This window comes from Peromyscus californicus, unplaced genomic scaffold (genome assembly GCF_007827085.1).
Source record: "Peromyscus californicus insignis strain IS unplaced genomic scaffold, ASM782708v3 Scaffold_15__1_contigs__length_86483966, whole genome shotgun sequence".
In the NCBI taxonomy this organism is placed as follows: domain Eukaryota; kingdom Metazoa; phylum Chordata; class Mammalia; order Rodentia; family Cricetidae; genus Peromyscus; species Peromyscus californicus.
In genome coordinates, this window is record NW_026294447.1 from 52,548,308 (window position 1) to 52,567,950 (window position 19,643).

The 19,643-nt window shown below is 41.2% G+C and overlaps 1 protein-coding gene across 7 annotated transcripts in view; it reads left to right on the forward strand.

Annotated features, from left to right (window-relative positions):
• Positions 1–445: 445 nt before the first annotated feature.
• The window catches only part of Ppp4r4 (protein phosphatase 4 regulatory subunit 4), an 89,080-nt gene continuing 69,882 nt past the window's right edge, over positions 446–19,643 (forward strand). For 3 of the 7 annotated variants that reach the window (XM_052738857.1, XM_052738858.1, XM_052738860.1), the window contains exons 1-2: positions 446–751; positions 2,256–2,329. In XM_052738857.1, coding sequence (XP_052594817.1) covers positions 629–751; positions 2,256–2,329 — 197 coding nt within the window. In that variant the 5' untranslated portion in view covers positions 446–628. Of the gene's footprint in view, positions 752–2,255; positions 2,330–19,643 lie in introns of those variants that run through there. The other 4 variants (XM_052738861.1, XM_052738859.1, XM_052738863.1 and 1 more) reach the window with 4 other exon arrangements.

Sequence of the window (19,643 nt, forward strand, 5' to 3'; positions counted from 1 at the left end):
CCACTCAAGTGTCCCCTAGGCCCTGAGCTAAGCTAGCAGGGTTTGTCTGCGTCAGCAGCGGGCTAGCTGGGCAGAGCAGCCACCAAATAACCGGAGAGTTACTCTCACAGGTGCAGGACAGCCCAGCCCACCGTCCTCTTCCCCGCTTCACTCTCATTGGCTCAGCCTGCCCGCGCCCATTCCCCGCCCCTAACCCGCCTCCTGGCCGCCGGGAGGCCGGGGGAACACGCGGAGAGCTCTGCGCACGCGCCGAGAGGCGGGTTGCTTGCCTGGGGGCGGGGCGAGGGCCGAGGGAGCCCGATGGGGGGCGCGTCGTTGCGAGGCAGTTGCGTCCTACGGCGCGCGCAGCCCCCGGGCGGGGGCGGGGCCGAGGCGGCCGCTGAGGCGGCTCCCTGCCCTGGCCCCGCCCCCTCCGTGCGCCCCGCCCCCTCCACCCACCCCGCCCCCTCGGCGCGCTGCGCTCCGGCTCCCGCCGCGCTCGATCTCTCGCCGCCCGCGGCCTTTCGCTCCGCTTGCCCGCGGCCGAGAGCCGGACCGGAGAGTCCTTCTGGTGGGCGGCGCGGGGCTGCGCGCGTCCGGCATCCCGGGGCCGCTCGGGCCGGCCGGCGAGGGAGCCCCTCGGCGGTCCATGCATCCGCCGCCGCCCGCCGCCGGCGTCGCGATGGATTTCGGGCAGAACAGCCTGTTCGGCTACATGGAGGACCTGCAGGAACTCACCATCATCGAGAGGCCGGTCCGCCGGAGCCTCAAGGTGCGCAGGGCCGAGAGACGCTCCCCTCAGGGCTGCCCGCCCGACCCGGCGGCGTCCGACGGTCCCTCGGCGCTCCAGCGCCAGTCGCCGTGTCACCGCAGCCGCTACAGAGCCCCACTCTCCGCCGCAGCCCAGGGTCGGCCTGTCCCCGTCCCCTGGCTGGAACCAGTCCGGCCCCTTGACTGAAGCCAGCCCCTTACCCTGACTGGAGCCAGCCCCTTACCCTGACTGGAGCCAGCCCCTTACCCTGACTGGAGCCAGCCCCTTACCCTGACTGGAGCCAGCCCCTTACCCTGACTGGAGCCAGCCCCTTACCCTGACTGGAGCTAGCCCTGTCTCCTGACTGAGGCTGGCCCCTTCCTCTGACTGGAATTAGCTGGGTCCCTTGACCGCGGCCAGTCCTGTCTGGGAATTGAAATCAGCACTGTCCCCTGACTGGAATCAGCCCCGTCCCCCGACTTGGTCCCTCGACTGCGGCCAGCCCTGCGCCCCACCCGGCTCCGGCCTCCCCCGCGAACGGCCAAGCCGCTGTTCTTGTGGCCAGCCTCCGTGTGCCCCTCATCCGCAGCCGGCTTCTTTCTGGGTCCGTGTTCCCAGGTTCTGGTCGCTGGCCCACCCTCGGGTTCACACAGCCCTACCTCCATCTCTCACCCGGATATTTCAGGTCCCATCCATTCATGGTCCTTCCCCCACCTCTGCATAAGATCAAGCTTGGGTCTCCGTGCCCAGGGCAGCATGGCTTCCCTTCACCTCCCAAAGACAGGCACCCTTCCTAGAGTCGTCCTAGTTTAGGGTTTCAAAGCCTCTCTCAGTCCTTTGCCCCCATCCAGAGTCACCATGCATCCTTTTCCTCCCAGCATCTCCAGGATTGTAGGTGGGACCCTGCTTCCCAACTCCCTTAAAGGAGCCAACCTTCTGTTTGTCCCCCCCCCCAATATCTCCCCCACCCCACACAGAGTCATCTTCTCAGCCTTCTGAGTCACCAACCCTCATCCTCACAGATAGCAAACCTAGTTTAAGGACCCCTTCCCTACTCATCTGGCTCCCTCAATAGCTCTCTTGAACCTTTGATTGCCTTTCATTCTAAGTTTATTCGGTTCCCAACCCAAGCTTCCAAAGCTTGTCCTTTTCAATCCCATTCAGCAGTCTTCAGTCCAACCCCCCTTTAAAGCATTTCCTGGTGTGGAAAAATGCTGTAGAGTCTTATTCTGTTGGAGATAAAAACATGTGAATATATGTATATATGTCCACATGTGTTATATAGGCGAATGAAGTTGATTCCAGTGAGGTCCTGCAGTCTATAAGTTAGAGCAAAAACAATCCCCCCTCCCAGCACTGAACTGGAGACCTTTGTGTTTGCTAGAATGTAGAAGAACCATCAGACTCTGGATTAGTTGTCATTGCTATAATTGTGAAACTTTTTCACCAATAGGGTCTTCGAGGGTCTTTGGGAGGCAAGAATGACAAATGTTTGTATGTCTAATTTGCATATTGTACTTGACAGACACCAGAAGAAATAGAAAGATTGACTGTTGATGAAGACCTCAGTGATATTGACAGGGCTGTTTATCTGCTCAGGTATGTCTCAGTCTTTCTGTCAAATTGCTGCTCTTTGCCTGTGGGGCAAACATGAACTGTTTCTGAAATGTCATGTTTCAATTGTTGTTGGTGTTCAGATTTACTCTCCCACTTGGAGAGAGTACTTTTGCATGCATCACAATTATGTTGTGAATTAAGTTAGGTTTGGGCTTATGAATTTGAGAACTGAAATCAAATAACATATCTAATTTAAAGAACATTGCCTGGAGGAGGAGAAGCAGAACAGCTAATGGTTTGAATTGAATCACATCCTTTTAAAATTCCTTTCCAACTTTGCTCAGTTAGGATAGATAAGATTTAAGGGTAGCTTGTGATTAATTTTTAAGTTTATTGTAGAGTATGAATATTACATGCTATTTACTGTGTAGAAAAAAATTCACAAATACAGATTTGTGCTCAGGATATATTATTTATATTAGTCTTGCAATGTGAGCTTTATAATGCCTGAGAGTTTCTTTTTTTAAAAATTGAGTCTACTCCCATTTAAGTTTCAGACCATCTCGAAGGCTCTATAGAGTAGCTTAAGACAAATCGTTATGTTGTTGCTATATATGTGTCTGACGATTCTACATTGTATCAGACACAAAGGTCTTCAGTCCCGTGCCTGGGGAGTGGGGGAAGCCGGAGCAGGACTGTTCTTACTCTTCTAACTTGTAGACTTCAGGACCTTGCTGGAATCAACTTCATATGCATATATGAACATATTAATACAAATGTTATGAATCATTTAGAAAGGTAAATATATTGATGAAAAGTCTTCAGAAATAGAAAATGTCCTAGGCATTTTGTATATATTTAAGAATTATTTTCACCTGTGTATATATTTTTTCCTTTTGGTAAATTAGTATTCGCTTTTGCTGTTTGGAATCAGATTTTGAAAACTGCTGTTACCTCCTACGATGTCTGTTCTTGTTTCCTTTGCTTAGGTCTACTTTACTAGTTTCAAGTGCTGGCCAGCTTCTTATTCTGTTCTTGATTATAGATGATAGATCATATTTCCAGTCCCATGATAATTATTGAATGATTATATAAGAAATTCCTTCTCTAAGATTCTTCCTCCTCCTCTTCCTCAAGGCCAGGGCCTTGCTCATGTGAAACAAACTGTTTACCACTGAACTGTATCCTCAGCCTCTCTCCAGGACTTTTCTTAATTATGATTTAGCTCCCGGTGGCAACCTGAGTTTCTGTTCTTACTGTGCATCAATATACCTACCATTCAGACCCTGTTGATCATGGTCTTCAATGATTATACCAAACAAAAACCAAGCCAAACAGATAAACCTACAGATAGACAGACAAACAAACACAAACAAGCAAGCAATCAATCAATCAAGCAAAGCAAAGTGAAGGCGAGCGTGGTGGCCACACCTGTAGTCCCAGTGTTTGGGGGAGGCTGATGCAGGAGAATTGCTGAGAGTTCAAGGACAGCCTGGGCTACATAGGGAATACCAGGGCAGCCAGTGCTTCATAGTGAGACCTGTTCCTGCCAATTGGCTTTCACCATAATTATTCTTCTGCAAATGACTAGACAGTTTAAAAATACTGGATACATTTCTCTTGATAAGCAGCAGTTAATGGTCAAAAATAAATTCTGCTTATTCCTGTGGCATGCTTTTTTTTCTTCTTTTAGTGTAAACCCTGGCTTATAATCGGGAAACTGAGAGTCTTACTCTACTTACAGCTGACAGCAGATACCTCATTCTAGATGTCATTGATAAACCTTTTTTTTTTAAGTTTGTTTTTTCACTTTGCTTTTATTGTTGATTAGAGAACTTAAGTTGTCTTCCTTCCTTCCTTTCTTTTTTTTTTAGATATAGAACATAAGTTTCCTTTAGTCTGGAACTTTATAAAGAGCTTATGAGGCAAATCCTCCCCTCCCAGTCCCCTTTTCAGAGAAGAGAGTTTAAAAAGAGATCATGTGTGTCCTTTAGTTTCTTATGGATAGGGGATCACTAGTTTGCTTGTGTGTGGGTTATCCAGCTAGGGTCTTCTTTTGTATTGCTACCCTCTTACTACCACCTCCTGGGGGCAGGGGGGCCAGGGGGCAGGGGGTAGGGAGTAGGGGGAGTAGGGGGGCAGGGGGTTTCTTTCAGGCCTGCCTCTGGAGGGATTATGGCAGGATTGCCTGAAGGGTTCTTTCTTCTCCAGGATTCAGGGGAGGGGACTGGGTTGTCTCATAGATGTATTCAAACTGTCTCTTTTAAAGCTTGCTTTCTTATCTGCTCTCTTGGAGTGAGCTTTCTATTTTAAATAATTTATTCCTTTAAAATATTGTTCTGAATATTCTAGAACCTAATAGGGACTTAGGTCTTTTCCCTCTGTGGATGATTTTCAGGTTTAATTTTGAGTGCTTCACTATTCCTAGTGTTGGATATGTATATTTACTACTTTTGTGTGTTATGTTTGCTTCTTTAATTCTCTTATTGTGTATATTAAAACTCTGGAATCCTTTAAAATATTTATTTTATGTATATGGATGTTTTTTCTGCATGGATGTATGTGCACCACATGCAGTCAGTGCTTGAAGAAGGCATTGGATCCGATTGAACTGGAGCCCCAGTCCTCTGAAAGAACAGTCATTACTCTTAGCCACTGAGTCATTTTGGAATATTAATAATTCTGAATTAGAATTCAGTCAAATGTGTAAGCTTCAGTAGGTGAAGCTTTACATTAATGGAGGTTCTCATAGCATTTAAATTGAATCCAACATCCAATGACAGAAAAATTCACTGTTTAGTCTGAAAGTGTGACAGGTCAGTTATCATTGCCATTTTAACAGAAAGTTTAGAATGTTATGATGCTTGAAGATTTAACACAGATGATTTTATGGTTTTTGCATAAATATGATGCTGATAGACCCATCTGTGGCATTTAGCACTGAAGCAAAACAACTTCCCAGTAGTCACAGCTTGTGTCTTAGTCAAACTCAGATCGCAGCATCTTTTTCCTGTTCTCTCTCTTCTGTGTGATTTTGGCATGTATTTTAGGAATGTACTTAAAATATGTGAATAATTTTATTAGAGAAGAGTCTATGCATACTGTATTTTCATTAAGTAAATTTTCATTTTCACTCATAAATCTTGAATTGTTTCCTAGATAATCGTAGACCCTTAAGGCATTAAAAATCCTTGGTAAGTGTGACTTCTTTGGCTGGGCATTGTGATATCCTGTTTGTTCCTCTATTTTTTTATTTATTTATTTTTTTGGAGACAGGGTTTCTCTGTGTAATCCTAGCTGTCCTAGAATTTGCTCTTTAGATCAGGTTGAACTTGAACTTACAGAGACCCACCTGCCTCTGCCTCCCAAGTGCTGGGATTAAAGGCATACACCACCACTGCTTAGCTGTTCCTCATTTTTTCAAATGGCTTTACTGAACTGTGTTTCATATTCCACATGGTTTTCTTTTGAAGTGAACAGTTAGTGGTTTTCATGTATTCACAGAACTGGGTAACTAACACTACTGTCAATTTTAGAACATTTTCATCTCCCATAAAGCTTGTACTTCTGAATCCTTCCAACTTTTGGGAGCTACTTACTAATCTGTTTCCTGTCCCCATGGACCTGCTTATTCTGGCATTCCTATAAATGGGATGGTATATGATGTGGCCTTTGAATCTGACTTCTTTTACTTAGCAAAATGTTTTCAAGGTTTATGATAGATCATCATTACTAAATACCTTTTTGTTGGTAAATAGTGTTCGATTGCATAGGCATATAGTAGTTCTTGCTTAACTACAGACCATATGTTTCAGGACCCCCTACTGGATGCTGAAACTGCGGAGTACTGAGTCCCGATATTTAACACATTTTCCATTGTTACTAAGCATAACTTTTGTAGTTTGAGATTAGACAGCAGCAAAATAAGCACAAATGTCTTTTTCCTTATCATTTTTACAAAACTATCTTTTCTACCATTTGTTTTAGCAACTCTAGTATACAGCTTTTTTTTTTTTTCTTATTGAGAAGTTCACCTTCTCACTTAAAGGAAGCACTTCATGGCTTCTCACTGGCATATCCAAATTGCCAGCACTACTAGCCGTATGCTTTGGTCATTACTAAATAAAGAGTGCTTAAAGACACACACACACACACACACACACACACACACACACACACACACACACAGAGTGCTATACTGGAAGACATTATGAGAAGGTGATAGTAACTGAGGGTGAATAACAAACCACAGAACACAAAATCTTGTAAGGAGGAACTATTGTACCACATTTTTGTTGATTCGTTCATCAGCAGACAGACATTTGGGCTGTTTCTACTCTTTTGGAGCAGTAATGTTGATTTTTTTCACTGTCACTTGAATCCACGTGGTCATCCTTCACTCTGCCTTTCCTCATCCCAGCATATCCCTTCGTCAGACCTGTCTGACATTTACCATCCCAAGATCCAGCTGCACTCTTGAACCAGGAGGCCTTCCCTAATGCCAAAGCTTCTTCAGCTCCCCTGTTGTTTTAGTACTTTCCTCCCTCAAAAGACAAGTATTCTTTTATGCTCTCTAACTTGTAAGTATTTTCCTGACCAGATTTCACACTTTTGAAGGACAAGTCATGTTATGTTATGTCTTTAATTCTTTCTTGTTCTTTTTGTGATATGAATACACACACACACACACACACACACACACACACACACACACACACATTTTTATTTTTTGAGACAAAATTTCTCTGTGTAATAGCCCTGGCTGTCCTGGAGCTCACTCTGTAGACCAGGCTGGCCTCAAACTCAAAGAGATCCACCTGCCTCTGCCTCCCAAGTTCTGGGATTAAAGGTGTGTGGCACCACTGCCTGGCTGAATATATACCTCTTAACACAAGTATGTGTAAGTATATTTAAGTTGGCCAAAACCCTTAGAGGAATTAAGCAACTTGTGATTGTATGTATGTGTATGTGTTTGTGTGTGCACATGTGTGTATGTGTGTGCGTGCACACATGCAAGAGAGTGTTATGGGATCCTATTCTATTAGTCATTGCTTTTGTGATTATAGGAAAGCTACTAAAGTTTTGGAACTTTGATTTTTTTCATTTGCAAAGTGAAAATATCCCTGTTTTCCAGAAATGTGAACTGTGGGGAGCACTTAGCACACAATGGGTACCCAGTTAATTCTAGCCTTCAGTCTCTTTTCTGCTTTCCCTGCTTCTCCAACACTCAGAGCTCTGCATACATTTCAAAGTCATAAAGAGGATAGTGCTATTGCTTTTTCCTTCCAATAATTTAATGAGTATAAGTAAAGTTATCAAGTGCACTTTGTGATAGATATCTGGTAGCTTCCTTTGCTGGTAGTACCCATCAGAAACCAGACTCTCCACAGAAGCATTTTCAACTGAATGACAGTGAGATTGGCTTGCAAATGTTTAGATATATTGCAAATGGTGCCCCATCTTAGCAATGTGCTATTGATATCTTGCACCGAATGTGTTCATTAGGTAGTGTACCTAACCCATCTTTTAATGTTGCTTACTTTTAAAGTCACTTGAAAGTATTTCCCACTTTGTGCTGTGAGTTTTCAAGCATTTTGTACTCTGGCTGTCAAGGAAGTTCAGGGGTAATGAACATAGGGCAAGAAATTGTGGTTCCCACTAAGAGCTCCACCTCACTCTGTGTTTAAAACCCCAGTGAGGTGGTAGCCAGGGGCAGTACCAATGATTAGCTTTCTGTCATCTAGTTTTTGATTTTTATCTTTAGAATACCTATTCCTCTTGCTATCTGAAGTAAACATTTGTATGGAAAACTTCACTGGATGCATATGTTTTAAAGAGCTTCCATTTCCTCACATATATTTGATTTTTTTTCATTATTGTGATTTCTAGTTTTGAGACCTTCTGCTGTTAGTGCCATTTAATTTATGGTGAGGTCCTACAGTGTAGCCTGTTCTTTCTACTCTTCAAATTCTTATGGTAAAATTAATGAATTTGGAATCTCACTTAAAGAGGGACTTTGTGTGTGTGTGTGTGTGTGTGTGTGTGTGTGTGTGTGTGTGTGTGTGTGTGTGTGTGTGTGTGTCTGTGGTGTTATCCTCTGAAGCAAACTTTGAATATACAGAGAAATGCTCAAAGGTCATAAATATACAGCTTGTTGAACTTTCATAAATGAAGACAGCTAAGGAGCTAGCATGCATATTAAGAAATCAAGCATTATCTATTGAATTAGCCCAGTAGCCTCCCACAGACTCATTCCTTTCCCTCCAGCTTCTTGATAGGGACCACAATCTGCTTCTGGTTTATTTGTGTGTATGTGTGTGTCTAGTCTCTTTGCTGACATTTAAAGAGAGGTTTATCCATATTGTCCCGAAGAGCAGTAAGTAGTTTGTTTTCATTGCTGTATGATATTCCTGTAGAAATGTACACAGCTTATGATGCCAATGATGGATGTCTACCTTGCTTCTAGTTTGGGGCTTTACTGCAGAATGCTGCTATAAGTATTATATACAAGTCTGTAGTAAATAGATGTATTGCTTTTAGTTATCTTTTCTAGAAATAGAACATTTGGTCATAGCATACTCCTATGTCCAACTTGAAGAACTGTCTAATGGGTTCTGAAGTGCTTTTCTCAGCTTCTGTTTCTGTCAGCAGCGTACAAGAGGTCCCAGCTGATATATTTTCAGGAAACCAAGTGACAAACTTCCTAGCACACCAGAGATGACTGTCTGGTTACCAGCCTTTGGGTGTTTCTGTCCTTTGTCCCGACTTCCTCACGTCTGCTAGCTTCTCTTCTTCCCTACAGGAGAGTTTCTGTACACTTTCACAACTGGTGCTTATTCTGCCTAGGCTATGATTAGAAGACTCTTGGTTACAAGATATGAGACGTTTTGTGTATTTTTGTCAGAAAGAGAAGCAAAGTGAATGTTAGAAGTCTTTGTTTTTTTTTTTCCTGTAAGTACCACCCTGGTCCCTGTACTTTTAATGAGCCCAAGAGGTCCCATTTTTAAAAATTGCTGAGGTGCCATCCTCTGTGAAATTGATGTCCAACTGATTGATCCCTTTACATAGAAATTTCAGGACTCCTATTGTTTGTGTAGGACCATTGTTTTCTGCATTAAGAGAGCATTATAGATGGAGCTCAGATACTTGTCTTCCATCATTACTAATGGCAGATGACTTTAGTTCTTGTCAAACTATGAATTCCCTGTTTTGGAGAAGTTCTAGGTCTCTGAATATAAGAGGTTTGGAGATGATCCCCATCTCTTTTTCCTTGTCTTCTGTTCTGAGGACAACTTCAGGAGATGTCTGCTTTCTTTTCCTCACATACTGAAGCTGCAGGAAGCTCTCTCTGTGGATCAGAAAGCAGAGCGGTCTCACGGTAGCTGCAGGAAAAGCTTCAAAATAAAAAGCGAACTATTTTCATCATTGTAAAAGTGACCCATATAATGTCATTGGAAAGGCCTGGAGTTTAATAGCATGATACTGTTGTGAGAGAGCTGGGCAAGCTTTCATCTTGTTATTTCAGTTATTTAGTTACTTTTTAAAGTACTTAGAACTTTCTGTAATAAAATATCATAGTATTATTTAAAATAAATGATTATATACACTTGAATACAATATAGACCAAGTCATGTAGCTATAATAAATGTCAGTTTTATATACATGTATATTTTCACAAATAGCTAACACATATATACTTTGGGGATGCAGGTAAGGATTGAATTTTATTCTAAAGAATACATAATGGGTTCCCAGTAAACATTTGGAATTGTATTCCTTAGCTTGCAGCCTTAGTTGAAATTGACAATGGTTTCTTAGTGCTTGCATCAAGGATTAGTGTTTATTATATGTAGCTAGAGTTTTCCTGCCTGGCCCACAGTCAGGACAAATCTCTCTCACCTGCCAGTCCCACAGCCGCTCAGACCCGACCAAGTAAACACAGAGACTTATATTGGTTACAAACTGTATGGCCATGGCAGGCTTCTTGCTAACTGTTCTTACAGCTTAAATTAATCCATTTCTATAAATCTATACCTTGCCACGTGGCTCGTGGCTTACCAGCATCTTTACATGCTGTTTCTCATTGTGGTGACTGGCAGTGTCTCTCTGACTCAGCCTTCCACTTCCCAGCTTTATTCTCCTCCTTGTCCCGCCTACACTTCCTGCCTAGCCAATGGCCAATCAGTGTTTTATTTATTGACTAATCAGCAACACATTTGCCATACAGAACATCCCACAGCAATTATACAAGTGATAGAAATCATATCTGTCTTCAAATATTTAGGGCTAAATGAAGGTCATAAAACCATTGAACAAGTTCTATTGATCATTTAAATCTGTATATCTTTTGACATGGACATTTAAATTAGTATAGTATCTTTCATGGGCCATGTTGGCCGTCAGAAGTAGGAGGCAAGGAAAAATGCTAAGAGTTAGTAGTTTCTCATAGTCTCTGTTTCTGCTATATCCTCATAATACTCTGGTGTATGATAATTACATCACAATTGTTGAATATCTTATCTTGTTGAATATCTTGATCACAGGCCTCATAATGTAATCTTCCTTCCAATCAGAGATGTTAATAAGGGAAGAGATTTGTAGTTCAGCTAATGGTTACTTTATAATGAATCTTATGAATTGAAATAGAAACATACCAAATATTTATCAAGCATTTACGTGCTAGGCTTCTCCTAATACAGATACCTGTATTCAAGGAAGTCATAGTTTAGGAAGCAAATGAATTTTATGGATTTTTGATGGTATAGAAGTCATCCCTAATTCACAGGTATTTTTCTCATTGACAGTCATATGTGGAGACTAAGGCTTACTTACTTACTTTGATAAACCTTGGATAAGTCGTGTCTCTTCTCTGAGCCCAAGCTTCTCCTAATCTAAGTAGGACTGGTAATATCTACATTGTAGGATAGGCGAAAGGATTAGAGGGAATGTACGTAGGTGGCACTGGATTGATCCAGAATTGTATGTTCAGCAAAAGGTGATTTTTACTTGCCTTTTAAATCACCTGTTTTCAGGGCACAAAGTATTTCACTTTTGATACAGAGGAAAATTTCCACCCAGAAACTTTGTGTAGTCAGAGTTTTTTGTCTGGATTTCTAGGTTGCAATATCCACCCCCCTCCTACAATTTTATGAAAATAATTTTATTGAGATATACTTCAAATAAACTAATCATACATTTTGATGATTTTGAAAAGCAGATCCCTTGTATGACCAGCATTTCAATCAATATATAGAACATTTACACTGGTGTCATTTTGCAGTTAATCCCTCCCCTGACCCTAGGCAACCATTGATGTTTTTTGTGACTGTTGGTCAGCTTTACTTGTTCTAGAATGTAGACATGTGTTTTCATATCTCTTGGAGAAGTACTTTAGAATGGAATGCAACGAGTCATCGGCGAGTATATTTTTTCATTTTTATAGCTTTGAGATACAATTGACATCCAGTAAGCTGTACATATTTAAACAGTGAAATCTGGTAAGTATTTACACATGTACTTATCTGTGAAACTATTATGATCAGTAATAAACATATTAGCCATCCTAGAAAGTTATTTTGTATTCCTTTGTCATGGTTTTTACTTGTTTCCCAGCTCTTCCTTCACTCAGGACAATTGTTGATCTCTTTTCTGTTGTTGTAGATTAGTTTTCAATTTCAGGGATTTTATGGACATGAATAGTGAAGATTATCTACTCTTCCTTTATTTGCTATAATTACATTGATGTAACACGAAATCTAATAGGTTTTTTAATAAAAAAAACCTGGGAGCCTGGTGTTGGGGTAAATGCTGAAAGATCAGGGAGACAGAGAAACAAGCCACTGCTGTGTCTCACCTCTAGAACTCCTCAGCCTGAAAAGCCTCAGCCAGTAGGACTCTAGCTGAATGAGCTTCCTCAGCCGAAAAGGCTTCTAGTTCCTGTCTCCTCACACCTTATCTATCTTTCTCTGCCCAGCCATTAAAGGTGTGTGTGTGCTTCCCAGTACTGGGATTAAAGGTGTGTGCTACCACGGCCTGGCTCTGTTTCTCTCCTAGACTGAGTCAATCTCATGTAGTCCAGGGTGGCCTTGAACTCACAGAGATCCAGATGGATCTCTGCCTCCTGAGTGCTAGGATTAAAGGTGTGTGCCACCACTGCCTGGCATCTATATTTAATGTAGTGGCTTGTTCTGTCTTCTGATCTTCAGGCAAAGTTTATTAGGGTACACAATATATTTCCACATGTTGAAATTCATAATTTTTCATGGATATGAGATATTTTGTTTATCTATTCATCAGCTGATGAACATTTGGGTAGTTTGGGGGGGATTTGTGTAGTTTTTGAGTGTTAAAAAATAAGTGACTATAAACATTAATTTACAAGTCTTTGTGTGAGCTAGGCATGGTAGCACATGCTGTGGTCCTACAATGTGGGAGGTTAAAAACAGGAGGATCAGGAGTTCAAAGACAATCTCAGCTACATAGTGAGTTTGAGGTTAGCCTGAGATACGTGAGACCCTGTTTCATTTGTGTGTATGCGCGCGTGCGCGCGCGCACAGGAACACACCATCCTTGCTCACTGTTAAACAACTAGAAGTGGAGTGACTGGGTTGTATAAAGGGTCTATGCTTACACTTTTATGAAATAGCTAAACTGCTCTGGAGTGATGGTACCATTTTATGTCAGCCTGTTTGAGCATTCTCCTTAATTTTAAGCCATGGTGATTTGTATGTAATGATATTCCATAATAGTCATAATTTGGATTTCACAATGGCCAGTAGAAGTTATGTGTGTTAATGAAGCAGCCATAAATAAGCAATCTTTTTTGGTGATGTGTCTGTTTGAATCTTTGCTCATCATTGGACATCCTTTCCAAGTATTTTCTTCCAGCTAGTGACTTGCCTCTTGATTTTCTTAAGCGTACGTATCTTTTGAAAAGTAATATCTTTTAATTTTGTTGAGGCATAGCTTATTGATAGTTTTCTTTATCGTTACTACTTTCTAGGTCTTATTTAGGGGATGTTTCCCTAATAGGTCACCAAGGTCTTTTCCGTTTTTTAAAAAAGGAATTTTAAGAATTTAGCTTTTGCATTTTAGATCTATGCTCCATTTTCTTAAATCTTAAAATTTTCCAAATCTTAAAATTCTACAAGTATTAGATGTAAATGCTATAAGGATTAGAGTTAATGTTTCTTCAATATGACTTTAGCAAGGGCCAATTTGCTTTTGTAAAGTCAGGTATTTGGATTCTGTTTCTGTCACCTAAGCTCTTCAGTTGCTGTGTTTCCTGGTTCAGGTGTTCAAAGTGATAGGCTGAGCCTGAGAGAAACTATCCTTTTGATTCTAAGGAGATTGGACATCAGTTTCATATTCCAACCGCTAGGTGGTGCTAACAGAGATGACTGTGGTGTGAAACTGCAGGATGAAACTGCCAAAGTGGACAGGAAAAAGCCTGTGGGGCCTCAACCCCACACAAAGAACCATAGGGAAATGAGGAAAACGGGGAGCAGAAGAGGCGATGTATTGTCTAGTGTCAAAGTGTGTATGAGGTAATAGATAAGTTAATTAGCTTGATTCTGGTATCCACTCTACAATGTGTACATTTCTCAAAGCGTCCTGAAGGCTCGCTCTCTCTCTCTCTCTCTCTCTCTCTCTCTCTCTCTCTCTCTCTCTCTCTCTCTCTCTGTGTGTGTGTGTGTGTGTTTATAAGTTGTCAATTTACCTTATAGGAGATAAGATCTCACTATAGTGTATATCTTGAATGTACATAAATTTTGTCAGTCATACCTCAGTTAAGCTTAAAATCCCTTCTTTTATAGGTTACCTAGGATATTTGTATTTCATATATTAAGAGAAATGGTAAACTTGCCTAAAATAGTTATTTTACTGAGGAACATCAAGAAGAAAATTGACTTTCTCTTAAGGAAAACATGCAGGTGTGAAGTGAAGAGTTATTTAGGAAATCATGAAAGATGTTAGAGGACTAATAGGTAACTGTTTTAATCAGACTCTTGCTTTGTGGAAATCATGCTTTCACCCTGAGAGTTGATTGACTTTGAATGAGCTCCATAGTTGCTGTCTTTACTGTTATGAAGTAAAGGCCATGAGAGAGGTTATTTGTATTTCTAAATCCCTGTTTAACTCCCACATTCTATTATATCCTATTGTTTCTTGTCCTTCATGTCACAGATGGCTGGCTGAAGGTCTCTTTGTTCTTTTGGGGTAGAAATCATGAGCAGGCAACAGGAGCAGCTCCCATTGTGTTGATGTCCCTGAGCTCTTGAGTGCCAGAGGCGTCCAGGCCAGGCTTTCAAACCTAGAGCCCGTAGCTCTACAGTCCTGAGAACTAGGGACTCATGGCTCCACGCTTTCTAGGCCACAGACTGACTTACAGCTTGATACTCAGGTCAGTGCTTTACTGCTTTGGGCTGTGAATGCCTGTTGTTCCTTGCACCCAGCAGCTAGTTTTGCTGCTCTTGAACTTGGGGTGTTGGTGCCCTTGCTTCTTAATCCTTGGCAGCCCTATAGACCCTCTTTTATTAACTCTGGCTGCATCCTTCCCTCTCTGGTCTCTCTTATTCTGCTGTCCTTTATTGTCACATTCCTTAGTCTGTACTCTGCTACTCTCTGAAACTCTGAAGCCACCTTCATGTCTCATATATATCACAAAATGGTATATACAATGAATCTTCATTCATTGATGAGCACCTAGGCTGAGTTCATAACTTGGGTATTGTTAGTAGTGCATCCTTAAATAGTAGTTTGTTGGTTCACACAGTAGCTAATTTTGATTCTTTTAGGTATATACATAGCAAAGGAAATTCACATTCCTCACATTACCTAACAAGGCCTAACCCCCAGCCCAAAGCCCTGGGTGAGGCTTTGATGTGTCTCATTAGCATTAGGGAGAAGGAGTCCTTGTTCCACACAGCTTTTCCAGACTGACTTGGTTGACTCAAGATCCCTTAAGTGTTATAATTGATTTGTTTGTATTGCATTTCTTCTGACTCAGTTCCTTATTTACTGGCATATCAGTCAGATGAGCAGACAGGAACTATTATGTGTTATTTGGACTCTATGTGGGTCATGTTATCCACTCTGGATTTTAGTCATCATCTCCATGATATCATTTTCAAATCCGGGCTGTAGGTAGCTGTTCTTGACCTTTTTCCCCTTCCTGAACTTCAGGCCAAGATACTTTGTTGGCCCTCTGGTGCTGTACTTCTACAAGGTGTCTCCCCTAGAATGTCTTGCTGGCCTTCCAAATGTGAAATGGAGTTCACTTTTTAGTCCAAATGTGTTTACTTGTTATTGAAGCCTGACTATCCTTTTGTATCATTTCAGTTGTATGTTCTTCCTTTTCCCATCAGTACTCTAAGTACCCAGCCACTAATTGCTACGTGACAAAGCCTATTCTAGGCATAAAGCATTATTAAGTTGTGCTAGAGAATTGAGACCAGTGCCTGGTAGTCAGCATTTCTGAATAAGTACTTCCTGCAAGATTGACTTCATCAGTCCACTTGTCTGCTGTAGTTCAGGAATTGGGCCTTGTCCTCTTCCTGCAGTAGCTACTTGCCACCTCGTTTTTATAGGTGCCAGGCTTCAGGTCTCTGTCTTCCAATGGTTGCTTGCCATGTTACTTTCCCTTCCGAGCTTTTCTCTTACATCATCTTGCTTAATCTGCCCATCCTGTTAGGCAGTAACATCAAAAGTATGTTTTAGAAGCATTTTAACAGGATTTTCCTTGAAACGTTTTTAGTTAATGGGGAAATCAGAAGCTTGTTAAAAAAATCTAATGGGAAGAGCTTCCAGAAGCCTTCCTATTTTGCATACCTTTACACCTTCAGCACTACCACTATAGCTCAGGAATGAAAGACCTTCAAAACCTCCCATTTACTCTGCACAACACTACAAAACTACAATCTTCACTATTATGCTTATCTGCCTGTATCCTCACCAATAGGAATACACTTTAAATTGTGATTGGCTCTATACAAATGCACATTTGTGTGTGTGTGCTTATTAATACATGTATTTATAAGGAAAATTTAACAGTAATTATTCTATGTCTATGTCTAATAAAACATCAAAGTTAACACCAAATATAATCTTAATATGGAACTACAAAATGGGAAAAATTCAAAGTAAATTATATAAAGATAAGATTTAATGATAGCTCAGGTGTTTTTGTATTTTATAAGTTAGTTCCATCTCAGGTAAGTGGAGATTTTATCCTGTGTAGAGTGTTGTGAGGTGTGAGGAGAGGGAAGTTTAAGCTATTTCTGTGATGTGTATTTGAGAGTCAGAGGGCTGTTTTGCGTCTCTGGTAAAAAGAGGTAGCTGGAAAACCAGCTTGGTTTTAGGTAGTTGAGGCCATTCCACAGCCAGTGGTCTTTTTGCACCCAATGATGTGTTTAATAAAGTTGAGTACTGTGGCTCTTTACAACACACACAAACCCCTGCAAACATAGCGTTCTGATAGTAGAGGGAGCATCACAGAACTCATCAGTAAAATAATTTCTATAGCATTGATATTACCAAATAAACCATCTGATAACCTAACCCTTGTGGCAGGATCAACTGAGATCCTTTTTTTGGTGGAATTGGGGATCGAACCCAGTTGTGTGTGCTAGGCAAGTCCTCTCCCATTGAGTCAGTCCCCAGCCCAGAGAAATTATTTGAAAAAGATTGACTGTTGATCTGCTTCTTAGAATGGGATTGTGACCTGAGGGGATGCACAGCCATAGATTATGGACTTAGAAATTGTAGGGTGAAATCTTGCCTGTAATCTTTACTCATTGATAACTTTGAATGAGCCACTTTCCCTTCCGTGGGTCTCAGTTTACACAAATATAAACTATAGCAATGTATTTCTTCTATAATGTAAAGATTAATGAGATACCGTAGGGATAGTGTTTTGCCTCATGTAGTAAGCAGGGCCTTCAGTGTTAATTTTTCTTGTACTCTTGCTTTAGTTATGTTAAAATATATATATTAATTTTTGTGATACTAAGCATGGTCATTATAATCAGGTTTGATGGTTCTCTGACTTTATGACTCTTTTAAGGCATTGTTTTGAAGATTTAATGTTGATTTTGATGAATAAAGAAATAATTAAATAACTATATAAAGTTTAGTTTTTGTTATGATCTCAAAGCAAGTCCTGTTTAGCACTCAGCTCCTCATGAATTCAAACACACTGTCTCAGTAATTTCTGTGTTGTGTTTTGACCTTAAGTGAGAGCCACTAGGAAGGGCTCCTTGGCTCTGTAGGAGCTCAGGTCTTTTAAACCCTGCACTTAGTCAAGTCTCAGATACAGTAGTGACTGTGTCATCCCATCTTTTGTGGGTAGCATCCACTTCACTTCTTTCTTTACTAACTGGTTTAAGATTAAGTAAACTATATAGATTGTTTAGGCTAGGAAAAGAGAGGACATTATGCTATATAGTTAATATTCTTATCATGGGAATCTGTCTTCTCTTTGAATTTTGAGCTTTTAGATCGTTAGAATAGGGTACTGGACTAGTGATAATGCTTTAAGAATATAGATTCATTATAATTGCTGGGGATCAAAGCCAGAGTTCCTTATATGTTAGGCAAACATTCTGTCATTGAGCAACATCCCTATCTTAATCTATTGCAACTTTGTGGGATTGGACAGGGTTTTATAAACTAGAGCAGGTAGTCTCATTTTGAGAGACTAGCGATAATGTTTCTGAATTTTCCTTCTTTCCCTCCCTCCCTCCCTTCCTTTCTTGATAGAGTCTTGCTATGTAGCCCAGGCTACCCTCGAGCTTCTGTCTTTCTCATTCTCTCTGTTGCTTGATATTATAGGTATGTGCCCTCCCCCCTCACACACACACACACACACACACACACACACACACACACACACACCAACCTTCCTTCCTTGGTTGTCTCAGATTGATTACCACTTTGTGTATTCTTCCACAGTAGGGGCCCGCAGAGCTTAGCTTAGGAGCAAGCGTGGAGTGAATAAAGTGGAAGGAGAGGTTTGGTCTTGGTTATACAGTCAGTTTGTATTAGTTACTTTTCTTGTGGCTGTGATAAAAGACCTGGTAGAAATGACTCAGTGAAGGAAGACTTGATTTTGACTCATAGTACAGAGGGATGGTGGGGGAGGTAGTGGGTGGCTTCAGTTGTTGGTGGGGGGACTTGTGGCATGCTACACCATGGTAGCAGATGTGAGCAGAGGTAGTTATACCAGAACCTTAGATGGGCTGTAACCCTCAAAGACTGGCCTCAAGTGTTCCACATCTGCCACCTATGCTCCATCACTTAAGTGTCTGAGGCCTCACCAAATAGCACCCCCATCTGGTGACCAGGGGTCCCAACATGAGCTTGTATATATCTACACATCCAACATTAGCAGAGGCTGTGTAATGTAGTGATTGGCAGCATGGGTTTTGAGTTGTGCAGGATGGATAGCTTTGGAACCTTTATCTTCCTAAAGAGGAAATAGAATGTAGCCTGTGATAGTATTTGTCCACTTGATAAGATAATTGTGAGAATTTGCCTATGTGAAAGTAAGTCAGGTGTTTATTAGCACAGTGCCTGGCATATAGTGTAGCAGACACTATTTTATCTTGTTATTAGGGGGAGAAGCAAAGAAAAAACATTTTTGGTGAAAGTTTAATTGATGTAGCATTGAGAGCAAGGCTGGCACTGAAGAAAGGAAACCGGGAAGAATGCTAATGTTAGGAACTGGAGAATCCAGGGCTGAGGAATTAGAATTGTGATGAGTGTGAAACTGGTCTTAACCATGGAAAAAATGCAAAGTCAAGGGTTCTGGCCAGCAAGGAGATCAGAGTTTAAGGTTCTGGGCATGGTAATAAGTTCCAGCTTTTGACAATGAGAGTGGAATGCGGATGTGAAATAGAGGCAAATAAGTATTTACCCTATGTCTGTGTGCCAGGTATGGGAGTCTGTAAGATCTGGGCAAAACACCCTTGACTAGAGGAGGTTGGAAACTGCCAGTTGGTCACTTAGTCACCTGAATGGTGTTTACTATCACAGCAGAGGGTGTGGCAACAGTGACAATCAAACTTTATTGTGGTAACAAATGCTTGAGTTTTCATTGGCTTAATGTATCACCGAGGAGGCTTTTTAAAATAGGTGCATCTCCCAAGGGAAAGTGAATAATTAGTAACACTAATTTAGAATTTGAAAGATAGCTGTCCTACATCCATTTCTTTAGTCTTATATTTTCTCCTCTTCCCTTTTTAACCTCTAGTGTACAACTTAGATGATTAACCCAGTTCTTTTCAGTGTTAGAGAAATGGCTTGCTGAGTGACTTTAGCGTGAATTGTTTGTATCCTTTTTGTTTCTGAGTGAGTA